The sequence below is a fragment of the Pocillopora damicornis genome, chromosome 6 (assembly GCF_964200805.1).
Source record: "Pocillopora damicornis chromosome 6, jaPocDami1.2, whole genome shotgun sequence".
Classification (NCBI taxonomy): Eukaryota; Metazoa; Cnidaria; class Anthozoa; order Scleractinia; family Pocilloporidae; genus Pocillopora; species Pocillopora damicornis.
In genome coordinates, this window is record NC_142675.1 from 18286928 (window position 1) to 18299574 (window position 12647).

At 39.3% G+C, this 12647-nt stretch overlaps 1 protein-coding gene across 3 annotated transcripts; it reads right to left on the minus strand.

The window, feature by feature from the left end:
* Positions 1-3675: 3675 nt before the first annotated feature.
* Positions 3676-12056, minus strand: LOC149044289 (uncharacterized). 3 transcript variants are annotated; one of them, XM_089210957.1, is made up of 8 exons: positions 11707-12056; positions 10358-10565; positions 8916-9226; positions 7826-7966; positions 7213-7535; positions 5779-6924; positions 5022-5289; positions 3676-4774 (listed from the first exon to the last, which is right to left on the minus strand). In XM_089210957.1, the coding sequence occupies exons 1-8, from the start codon at positions 11875-11877 to the stop codon at positions 4367-4369; spliced, it is 2976 nt and encodes a 991-aa protein (XP_089067083.1). In that variant the 5' UTR covers positions 11878-12056; the 3' UTR covers positions 3676-4366. The 3 variants fall into 3 exon arrangements, with proteins under 3 accessions (XP_089067083.1, XP_089067081.1, XP_089067082.1); XM_089210955.1 differs by having other exon boundaries at positions 10472-10565; positions 11707-12040; XM_089210956.1 differs by lacking the exon at positions 10358-10565 and having other exon boundaries at positions 11707-11981.
* Positions 12057-12647: the final 591 nt, after the last annotated feature.

Here is a 12647-nt window from a genome sequence, read left to right on the forward strand (position 1 = left end):
CAGTGACATCTTTAAGTGATTTCGCACGCAACCTGAGTCAGTGGTTAGTTTACAACTTTCTTTTACAGCGTAGGTGAGTTCGCCCGCAACTCCAGTGGATTCGCAGAAAACTTGGGTGAGCAGAAGTCGACAACAACTTTAGCCCCTTGTTTTATTTTGTTTTTAGTATGACGTACGTCGGAGGAATGTATTTCAAAATTTGTGGAGGAAATCGGCCCCAGATCCTCCACAAACTAGCGTCCCCGGCGCTCGTTTTCAAGCCTCCTTAATTGAATTAAAATAAGCTCCGCCGTCCCTTTTGCTGACATCTTGGGTGACTTCGCCAGCGAACTAGGTGAGTGTCAAGTTCGTGCTCAGTGAAGGCCATTAGATTGTAAAGGTGAACTAAACATAGCAGTGAACAGAGAAAAAAACAAAACTGTAAAACTGCATAAGCTAACCTTAGGGTGTCTGTTTTAGAAAGGAAGCTTATTGCACTGCCACTGGTCAGCGCCTTTTTTCACACTTTCGGTGCTACGTCCACGGGCTTCTCTTCCTTATGCAGCTTTGAGGTTCCTCGATAAACGGAAGCAAAAGAGCCACTTCCGAGAGGTGATCCTTGGTCATCTTTCCAATCTAAGTCCTCGCAACTGATGTCAACGGTACCTGCTTCTTTGATGCCAAAGTCAGCCATCTTTCCTCTTAAATCTGAAGTTTTCATGTATAAATCTCTAACATCTTGCTGTAAGCGTTTCAGCTGTAACAAGAATTTTTCAGTTTTAAACTCTTCCTCGACGAGGGACATAACTTGTTGTCTGTCAGCCATCTTTGTAAGATATTCTTGAGAGGCTTCCGCCATGAACTTGCACTTGTCTCTCTTTTACTTTTTTTTTTTTAACTCCGATTATCCAGCCATAGTTCCATTTACTGGAGCACTGAATAAAAAAGCAACGAAGCCGACGGGAACCCCGATAGGACCCGTGACTCCGATAATGACTGTCTGGATCAGTTGATGATGAGCTGGCTACACTATCCGCTTTAAGTGAGTTCTGGACATTTTGATTCTGTCGCTCAACTCATTTAGAATACCATAACAGGTTCTGTGTCAGTAAAGTGCGAGATTCTGAGAAAACAATGATCTGTATCTCCCAATCTTTGATCTTCTCCTGAAGTCGTTTCATTGATGCTTTTTTTATATTTTCCTCTGTCACTTTTCAATTCCCCGACGTCTGATACATTGTCTAATGACCACGAAGTAAAATATTGCTGAGGTTCTGGGGAGTTGAGGAATTTGGACAATTCCCAGGCAGCTGAGGCCTTGATTGTCGAGTTCAGCTTTTTGTCTACCGCGCACTGCTGACTGTCAGTCACAAAGTTCATCACCTCTATTACTGAAGGATCGCGTAGAGTTGCTTTGGTGCGATAGGCTATATGTGAAAGAAGGTAGTAAAGCACCTGAAAAATAGAACATCACGAGTTAGCGCGAACAGCAGAAATTCAGCAAAGCCTGTAACTACAAACTAATTGTGTAAATCACCTTTTGACCTGTAAATCAATTAACAAATAACCAATTCGAAGTCATTCTTTGCAATTTCTTTAACTGCAGTTCACTTAGGAGACATTATTTACTTTTTTAATTTATCTGCAATTTAATTCCTCATTTGAGAATGACTCAGCGAAACTCCCTAAATTTGCCCCTCACAAACATGTGGCTTCGTTGCTTATTTGGTAGTAAGGGAACATAGGTTCCAAACCCTTCATTACATTTTACTTAGGACTCTTTCTCGCAATTTCTTTGACTTCATATTCTACAATCTGATTAGCATCGGGGAAGGGCGGAAATTTTGCAAAGTTTGCTTAGTTTGAACCCCTAACGGACATTCAGAAAAGCCTTAAGCCAATCTTCGATTTCAGATTTATCAGTCTAAGACAACTTACCTCCAATTCTTCTCCAAGTTTGTTTAACTGCCTTTTAAAACCATGGATGAAATACCGTTTATCAGTGAAGCGCATGTAGCATCATTAGAAGTTTCTCCGAGGATTTTGTGCGTTACTCTCATTGCTTGATGAAATCTAAATGATTTGTGACTCCGGGTCCTCACCGGGCCAATGCTCTGTGAGATCCTTTATAATGCAACTCTTAAGCTTGTAAGCCCCTTGTGGCAGTACTTGATCCAACTTGGTTAAAATCAAAAGGGGACAAGTTGACGAAGACTTCATTCGTTGGTGCAGAAATGCACTGATCTGTTTGGCGTATGCGATTTAATTTTTATACCTGATCACAAACAGTTAAAAGAAACATGAGTTGTGCCTTCGGATGAACCTCGAGCAATGGTCGACCTTTATACGTTACACACCCTTCTGTACCTTTTGTCCCGAGGATGGCTCCTTCAATTAATCTTGTTCTAAAATCTTGACAACAACCACCTCTTGTAGACAACAACGATCACTGAAGTGCAACTGCAGAAGATTACTTCTCGACAGCAACCATTAAATCATTTTAGCCCTTTCACTCCCACAAGTGACCAAGACAGAATTTCTCCTCACAACATCAATACAATATCAAGCAGGTAGGTGACGAGAATAAAGAAGAATATCAATTATGGGATTATAAGTTGATCCAATACCAAATTCTCTGAACTATATAACATCATAAGAATAGTATGGCCGACATTAACTTGAAGGAGAATTACCAATGAGATCTTGCGATTGAATAGGTTAACAAAAAAAGCAAAAATAACTCCCTCCTTTCCTGTAAAGTTGAACCTTTTGGGAAAGTTCCACAACATGCGAGTTTTTTCTTTTTTTGTTTGTTTGTATATATTTTTTAAAATCTTTTGTTAGACCGTACAAAATTACCTTGTCTCTATGCATTCCTCCGTTATATACACCACTGACGAAGCAGATGAATGCGGAGGCTTCTTAAAGGTACGCATTTGCCTTTTCATTTATGGTGGGGGATTCAAAAGTTCCCAGGATGTCAATTATAACAACCACGAAATTTAGTCAATCGATTTTAACCTTTAAGATTTTGTCTTGTAAAAGGGCAATACATAGGGAATTAAATCTAAAGCTTCCTCGTCACTTTTTGTGGACTGCAAAAATATATATAAAAAAAAAAAGAATGGCTGAAAGGATGCAGGAATCGATGGAGGGAATGACGAAAGGGTACATCGATGATCTTCCTCGAATAAGCGCACACGTGATGATAAGCCCCCTCCCCTGACTAAGCGTCCACCCCTTAGACCATAATGTCAAAAAAGCGCCCATCTCGAATAAGCGTCCCCCGTCCTTCCTCAATTTCTTTAACTCTTTAACTCCCAAGATCTCATTAGTAATTCTCCTTGCTGTCTCACATGCAGTTCTTGTGATGTTAGTTTGGAGAATTTGGTATTGGATCCACTTTTATTCCCCTTACTGATATTTTTTCGTTATTCTCGTCACTTGTCTGCTTGATATTGTATTGATACTGTAAGGAGAAATTTTGTCTTGGTCACTCATGCGTGTGAAGGGTTAATAGCAGGATACAAGGAAAACCCGTATTTATTGCCACTTTAATTGTAATTTTCAAGCTTTAACTGCAGCGAATCAGTACAGTACAATATTCGCCTTCAGAATATTGTTGTTGTTCCTCGTTCAAAATAGTAACAAGCCAACTATTTGTCAAAAGCCCCCAAAAAATAGGTCCTAAGGAGATTAATACTCATGATAGCCAGCTCTTATTAAAAGAAATCTACTACATCATTGAAACTATTGTATGTTTGTATCAGTTAACGATACTATGACAATATGACTGCACTATGCCTTTTTAACATAAGAGAACGGTCGCTTGATTAAGACTTTCGGTAGTCTCTTTTTCGCTTGCAAGATCTAGAGAACACCAGGACTTAAAGATTGTATACATATTATAACAATCATCGTGCAGAGATTTAGAGAACTGCCACGCACCACTCCTGCATTCCGTCAACTCACTGTGAAAGAATCTATGTATTTCACATGTATACACTTCTTGCGTTAATTTTCATGCCTAACGAGGCCACTTTTAGGCTAAGAGCAGGGCAATGGACTGACAACCCTGTACCGTAAAAAAAGATCGTCTCACAGACAAAGCAGCAGAGGAGCCATCTACATCTGCGCGCTTAGGCCTCACGGAATCATCTTAAATGACACTGATCTCGATAGAAGTCCTTAGTACTGACTGAGACCAGAATAGGTTTCTATGATGTACGAAGTAAGTTTGAAACGGGAAACTTGGCGCGGGTGAGGCTAATATATTTGCTATAAGAGTCATATGGGATATCTTACAATACTTTAAATCACTGTTGCTCCAAAACAGTCTACACTTGAAAAGTAAACAAATTCAAGGTGGTTGCCTAATAACCAGTGTTTACGAAGATGGTGCGCTAACTTCCTGAGAGAGTTGAGTCAACCTCTCGCAACATTCTCTGGCATCTGGTCGATTATCAGGTTTTTCGTCCCAGCAACGCTGCATCAGATCATGCAAACCAGCTGAAGGCTTCTTTAAGCCTTCGACATGCGTAGGTCTCGCACCCCCAACCACTTTTTCGAAAAACTCATACATATTTCCTCCCACGTCAAGAAGGGCTCTTTTACCATACCACATCTCCCAGAGCATTAGACCGAGGCTGTAGATGTCTGCCTTGTAATCGTACAAACAGGAATTGATCACTTCTGGAGCGAGATACACAGGAGTTCCCGTCAAGGTACCTGTGATCGCTTTGGCTTCTTTAGAAACACCGACATCGGCTACTTTGACAATATTCTCTTGCGACAGCTGCGGGAAAATTAGATAAACATTTTTTTGACACATTTTTAATACCAAAGTCCAAATATTTCGACTGTTAAAAAAACTGAGTCAAATTAGAAATGGGTAGTCGTCAGGAAAGGCCGACTAGAAATGAATATATAGGGTGAAGGCGAGCAAATTAGAATTCGATGAAGTCCGAGATGAGTCTCGAAGGACGAAGATGATTACAATTATAAATAGTCACGATAACCATTAGTCCCAATTTTTAACTCACCAGTATATTTTCCAGCTTGAGATCTCTGTGAACGATACCTTGTCTGTGAATGTATTCCAGAGCATCGGCGATGTCTTTTGCCCATCCGATCACATCTCTCGCAGCTGTAGCAGTTGACGACTTTCCAGGTATATTGCTTTCGTGCCGAAAAATGTACCTCATCAGGTTTTCCTTACAGAGCTCCATCACCAGTATTGCTTTCAACCGCTCCCCTTCCTTGTGCAGTGCTGCACCATAGAACTTCACAATAAAGGGATGATTCAGCTTCCTACATAAAGAAAATGTAGCGTAAACAGCTTAAACTTTTGAGACAGTATGCATATTCTCTATACTGTTATCTGAAACGTTTTCTGATACTGCAATCATTCCCTTATTCTCTTGACCGTAATGCTCGATTCAGTGGCGATGATGTAAGGAGCAATCAGATACTTGTACCACTTAGGAGTTCCCACGGTACGGTTGGGAAAATGAATGGTGATATGTCTCACTGTAAAGGTTTTTCCTAATTAATATCCCGATGTGCATTGAAATATATCTAGATTCTGAGTGTTCTGAACGCTTCAGAAAGACATCATGTAATAAAAAAAAATTCTCTTATTACTATGGGCTTCTTGCACAGAAAAGAATCTTACGTTTAAGAAAATACCACATTAGCTACCCGCCAGAATGTATTTAGTACTTCCCCAAGGCCTTAGCAAATGGGATTTCTTTCGTAAACAATATAACATCTCAAGATCCATAAAATGACAAAACCAACCTAAGTATCTCTGCTTCAGAAAGGAAGTTACTAACAGTAACTTCGAGTTCGTCGTTCCACACTTTCACAGCAACATCAACGGATTTATCGTCTCCTCGTATCTTCAATTTTCCTCGATAAACAGCAGCGAACGCTCCACCTCCAAGGAGTGCATCGTCTTTCCACTCCAGATCGTCGCAGCTAATGTCCATTTTGCGGACCTCTTTGATGCCAAACAGGGCCATCTCATCCCTTATTAGCACACTCATCTCTTGTAACGGTTTGTAGACGTCTTCTACTTCCTTCTTAGAACGGTTCCCATCTCTCAACTGTTGACACAACATTTTGTCCGCTTCTATGAGCTGAGGGATCCGATCTAAGACCTGCTTAAGACAAACCTGAGCTTCTTTAAGCTGTTCCATCACGAAGGACTTTAGATGCTGTTCTTTCGCTGCTTCATTCAGATATTCTTGGGAAGCTTTTACCATAAAGGCACACTTATCTTTGTTGAACTGTCTTGTTTTATTCCAGTTTTTCAACTTCTCTTTAACTGCTATGGCGCCAACTACCGGGACACTGACCATCAGGACAACCAGACCAACTGGAACCCAAATTGGACTTGTGACCCCGATGATGACTTTTTTGGTGACGCTAAAGTCATCCGATGCCAGCGGGCCACCTGCTGAGTTGGCAGCATCTCCGGCTAGGACAGATTCCTCCAGCGTTCGAAGTTGACCCACGACGTAGCTGAACCTCTCCTGAAAGTATTGAATCAAAGAGGCGCGAGCATCGGAAAAGACTTGGTTCTTTTCTTCCCATTCTTCTATTGTTTCTTGAAGTCGCCTCATCAGCGCCTTTTGGATATAGTTCTTTGTCAGTTCCCAGCTTTCTTCAGTCTTTGGAGCGTCGTCTAATGTCCACGAAGAAAACTGCTGCATAACCTCTGCAGACTTAAGGTATCTGGACAGTGTAGTCACAGCGTCGTCTGTCTTTTTTTCGAGGTACGACTGCAGCTCTTTGCTTACTGTGCCTTGCTGCCTCTCAATACTTTGAAGCCGGTCAGTGATAAACATCATCCTATCTATCATATTTTTACGATCTTTGGACGAATTTCGAATGAACGCTTTCGTGTGGAGGGCCATACGTGCAAGAAGATAGTCAAGCCACCTAAGAATAAAGGAAATTTTTCAATTGACTCTTATACTTCGTCACTATATTTATTCATGCAAAGCATGGCCAGGATGAACAGTTTCTTGGCTTTTTTCGCACTAAGTTAATATTTTATGTTCTTAATTACCTTCGGCTTATTCTTTTTTGTGTCCTGAAAAATGCATTTCACGCAGCCAATTAGAATGAAAATTTTTTTCATTCCTATTCTCAGAACCCAAAAGACATTTCCAACAGATGCCACTTCTTCAATAATCATTTTGTTGCTAAGGATTCAAAGCAATTTACCTCCACTGAATCTGTAATCTTGCTTCAATACTTTTCAAAACCATGGACTTAATACTTTTCATTAGTTCAGCAAACTCTTTCGTGACCATTCCAAACTTCTGAGCTTCAATGGCTTCTCTTGCTGACATATAAATGATCTGAGATTCTGGATCTAAAGAAGGCCAGCACTGCGTGAGTTTCGTCACGACATAGTTCTTAACTTCATCAGTTTCTTCTGGCGGCACCTGGTCCCACTTGTTGCAAACGAATAGGGCACAATTTGAGGAAGATTCCCTTTGTTTGTCAAGAGATACCTGTCTGGCGTGTTCGATAAGTTTTTCCACCTGAAGGCAAAGAGACAGAATCAGCTATTTGTCGACTTTTCCTGGCTACTTCAGTAGTTGCCCCTTTCTAAAACGGTTAAAATGCCTCGCGCAACCGCTCTGCAGGAGCAACTCATGTTCGTTAAGTTCCTTCTTCTGGCACATTTAACGAAATTTTGAACAATTAACTTACTCTCACACATCTTTAAAATAGAAGATTCAAAAATTGATACGGGTTTTGCAGCACATTTTTCTTTTAATTATTTTTGCAATAAGAAGTCAATGCATTACATCAGTTTAAAGTGCCTTACCCTATCTCGCTGTATTCCACCGACGTTTTCACTGTTGATGACGTAAATAAATGCAAAAGCTTCTGGAAGGTACTCCTTTACAATGTAATCCATGATGGTAGATTCGCCAATTCCTGGACTGTCGACTATTACGATATTTTCCTAAAAGATGTAACAAGCAAAATATTGAATATGAAAGCGATCTTTGCTTCGATCTTCGATCTTGAAATCCCGTACAGGCCTGAATTTTCTTGAGGTCATATTTTCACCACTGCTTAAGAAGTGTTCATTACCGCGAAAATCCCTTTCATTTTCATTTCTTAATCCGCAGATCACATACATGATTTTCATATATTCACAGTCATTGAAGCAAAATATTGTCCTTGAGTATCCCTCTCTAGAGTGCGTTTCGATTTGTTGTCATAAGACCAAACTCAAAAGTAATCACAACAACCAATTAGAGAATTAGCCCAAAGAAAAAACAAGCGAACAACTCTTTCCAGGGGAAAGCGCGAGTCAGTTGCGGTTGGTTTTGGTTTTGAATGTGCATGATTGATGAATTGGTATGAGTTTTCTGGACCAATCACAGAGCGAGATTAAGTCCGGATTACTCTCAACTCTCAATCTAATGTCCTCTATATCTGTTCCTTTTAAGTGACATTTTGACATCCTTAACCGAATTAATCATCAGAATTTAGTCGGACGTGACTTTCAGTCAATACTGCTGTTATTCAATTATTAGTGACCGTAATAAGGATACATCAAAAGAGAAGTGTGCAACTATTCATTTGGGATGACAACAACTAATTGAGATGTCAACAATCAGTTCTTGTGACAAAACAGCAACAAAAACCAAGTAAAATTCCAAATAACAACGAGTGCAAGCCCTATGCAGAATGGTAAATGATTTGAGAAAAGTTAGAAATTTGGAGACTTTAAATTTCTCTAACATCCCTAATATCAATTTCAATCATAAAGGAATACAAAAGACAGTTTTATATCGTAAAATATATTCATGCACGAACATTCTTAAGCTTGCTGACATCAATATTATGTTTCTAAGGGTCAGTTCTAAGACCCCGAATAATTACTGAGCTTGCTCATGTCTAACCTTCAACAGATTGTGTGGCCAAAACAACTCAATCTTTTCGTAATCTGAGCCCTTTTCTCTGTTAGTCTTTAGGTGGACGAATTCGGAAATCTGTTGAAGGTAACTCTGCTCGGAGGCTTCAGATGGCTCGTCTAAGACAACAGTCTTTGTGATATCCCCTAATTCTTTGTTTTTAAAGTGCGCCACCAGCCTTGGTGTATCTCCATATCTTAGTTCACAGATGGTGGATGTGGTACTCAGAGAGGAGTAAGGAAGAAGCTGCTCTCCAAGGATAAGATTTAACAAAGTGCTCTTTCCTGAACTTGTTTCGCCTGGTAAGTATAAACAGGTGAAAATAGGGAGGGAAGAAATAAAAAACATTGGTAAGAATGGATCGATTCTACTTAAGTTACGTCGAACAAGAGAATCTACTTCCCCGGTCGTTTCCACCAGAAATCCCAAACAAAATTTCCTTTCTTCTTCTAATTTGTTTTCATGAAAAACTATTCCTCTTGCTGTCCACAATTATATAGCTTTCACCCAGATAGCAGCTCGAGGTTGGCCATATTATGTACCACGTTCAAAAGACAGACTTCCTTTAAAGGAACTATCAAAAATAATCTTAGTTGGTCTGGAACAGCAGACTCCCACTTTGTCCACTCGTTTTTTCATAGGTGTGTTGTATTTAATTATCAACCAGGCTGGCCAAGTTCAGCTGCAACCTGGTTTGAATGGGGGGGCTGTTTACTAAGAGCAGGATGTTTGGGAAAAGTTGTGAGGTGAAAGGACAGGTCAGTGGAGCCCCTTATAATATACAACAACCAAGTAGCAAATTGCATAATTGAAAATTTGTGAATAAATAAATGAGTAATCTTTAGTCCATCAATAAAAGTTAAATGTTGTGAGATTCAGGGTTTCCGTAGAATTGAAAAAGTACTCGTGTGACTGAAGTTCGATTAGAAGATATTAGCAATAAAGTTCCCATTGTTAACCCTTTAACCACTAAGAGTGACAAGCATCTAATTTCTCCTTGCAAGATCACCTCTGATTCACATCTTCAGGTCACGAGAATTAAAGAAATGATCATCAAGTAAAGGAGCTCATGATTGTTAAACAAAGTCTTCTTGTCAATACCTTAGGAAATGTATAGAGAACAGTATGGGGAATATGCAAACTGATCTTAGGGTGTTGAAGGTAAATATAACTTAAGGAAGTATATTACACGAAAGCACAATTAAGGAAGGATGAAATATACTGAGTGTAATTCCCTCAAAGAAATATACTTTTAATTTACTTTATGGCTCGATCACTAGCTTTCTAATTAGTTGAGGCTGGATTAGTATAATAGCTGAGTGAAGCCTTTTTTTTCTTTGTTAGTCTTGAGTTTAAGTCTATTGGTTGAGGAAATTGGCGAAGCTAAAATTTCAAAGCAATGGCAGTCAAATTGTCTACATATAACAAACCTGCAACAAGAACAATGTACTCTTTTTTCAGAAGATTTTGTTTGTGGGAAGCTATTTTTTCCTTGAGGTTTCCAATGTTCTGTTCCAAAAGGGCATGAACTTTTTCATCCATACTTTGCAAGCAATCATCTGTGCGTTCGTAGAAACTGAGCAAGGTTGCTCGTTTTCTCTCGTCTTCTTTCTTTGCCTCCGTCAACACTGAAAAGGCCTGATAAATGGCACAGAATGAAACAAATGCTGTGCATCAACATTCGCCTCTGTAAATTAATTATTACTTTTCGGTCTATTTGGTTAATTTAACCGTTTTACAGTCATTTTAGAAATTCTTGTTACTAATAACATCACTTCTACATACACATCGCTGTTCTGAGCGAAGCTTAATCTAGGTAATAGATTCATTAGGCTGGTTTAAGCTCAAAAACTGCCGCAATGCAACCATCGATAGGCTATTGTTTGCGGTAGGTTACCCATGATTACATATGTAAATATGCATGTATTTTGTGAGCAAAAGTAAATTTTGATGTTTAGCCACAGCAGGAAAGAACTCCAACTCTTCGCGGAAAATTTCGAATAGTAGAACACATTTGTGGCTTCCTTTTACCGTAGAAAAGCATCAGGTCACTCCAAGCTTTAAGTTGGTGGTCATTTATTTTACAGAAATTACGCAAGCATTTATAAGAAAATGAAGAAATGTAAACCTGATACAAACGTCAACATTTTCCCAAATGATTAAAATGTTTTCGAATAACAACCACTAAGCACAAGGAAAAAGCAAAATTGAAGCAGATTTCCCCAAAATTTATCAATCATCGATGTTCTAAGAGCCGTCTTATCAACTTGAACCCTCGAGACTCGATCGTTGTTTAATCAAGCTTGCAAAATTACGAACATTAGTATGCATGATAACCTCTGACTGTGGAAGCAAAACTTTACAATTTCTTATTTTCAATCATTTTGCTAACTTAGTTGTAAGAATCGTTTATGGAAGTATCAATAAGTAATTAGCTGCCTTTTAGATTGCTCTACGTACTGTTAAGTTTGAACTTAGAGAAACATGGCGAGTGAATGCTACCATTTCCGTCCGTGGAAATACGGTTTCTTCTTTTACCATTCTTTTCTGAGATGCCATCTTTGAATAGATTGCCATGGGATTAAATCGCAAACGATAGTTAAGTTAGAATCAACAGAGCTGTTAAACAATTTGTTACTGAATTTCACGATATAGTCTGCGTCTACCATTTATTAAGGGTCACATCTAGATACTTCCGCCATTGTACTGAAAATGTCGTTTATCATGAAATTGAGTTTGCTGGTTGTTCATATTTATAAAGATACTGTAGGGTTCTCACCTCCTTTGCCGTCCAACTTGACTTCTTCTCTGACGACTGGAGTGTCTCTTTCACTTTTGCTTTCATTTCGTCCAACGTTTTCAGCCCTTTGGGCGAAATTTTTAGTGTCACCATTGTGCTTGCCATCTCCACGATGTCGTCGATCTTGTCGATGTCTGGTAATGCACTCATGTTGCAAATCAACAACTTGAACACTTATGATCAAAATTTCATCAGTTTCAAGCTTAAAGAAGCTTTGAGAATTGCGAAAAAAGGAAAAACCTAAACCTTTAACAGTTTCGTTTCATTTATCACAGTCCAATTCACACAGGGGGTCTGATTACGGTAGTGCATTGTCACGGATCCCTGCCACTAACGGCATTGTCTGAGCTTGTCTAGCAGTCCGCGTGACTAGTCACGCAGTAAGTAAATTACGAGAAGAATTATTCAAGTATAGGTATGGGTACATCGAGAGAGTTACAGGAAATGATGTTTTGTTGATTACAGTCAGTGCTAGTATTATTGATGTTTCTCAAAGAGAAGCGATATATTCCAGAAATCGCAGGTCCTCAAAAATTGAGGTTAGGCAAATCGATATTTCAAGCCCAAACTCTTATAGGGCTCAAACTTGGGTTGTCCTCTCTCTTTATCGTTGCTGTCTTGTTTTTTGTTTACTTTATTCATTCGTAGTGTCATTTTTTTTACTGGTTAGAACCAGCAGAATATAAACAGTCTATATTCCCTTGTTGGAACCTTGTACCTTATGGATCGTCAAAAAAGTTTCATGCTTGTGAAGCACAATGCGTCATGTGGTTTGGTTGTCAGGGTGAGATCTACCCAGACTTCTCTGCTGCTCGAAAAACGGCAAAGACGCCTCCTTGTTCCTTTTGGCTGGGAAGGGGTCTTATTAAGAAAGTATCGGGGGCCAAAGTGCGAGCAACTATTTTCATTTCTTGCTCAAA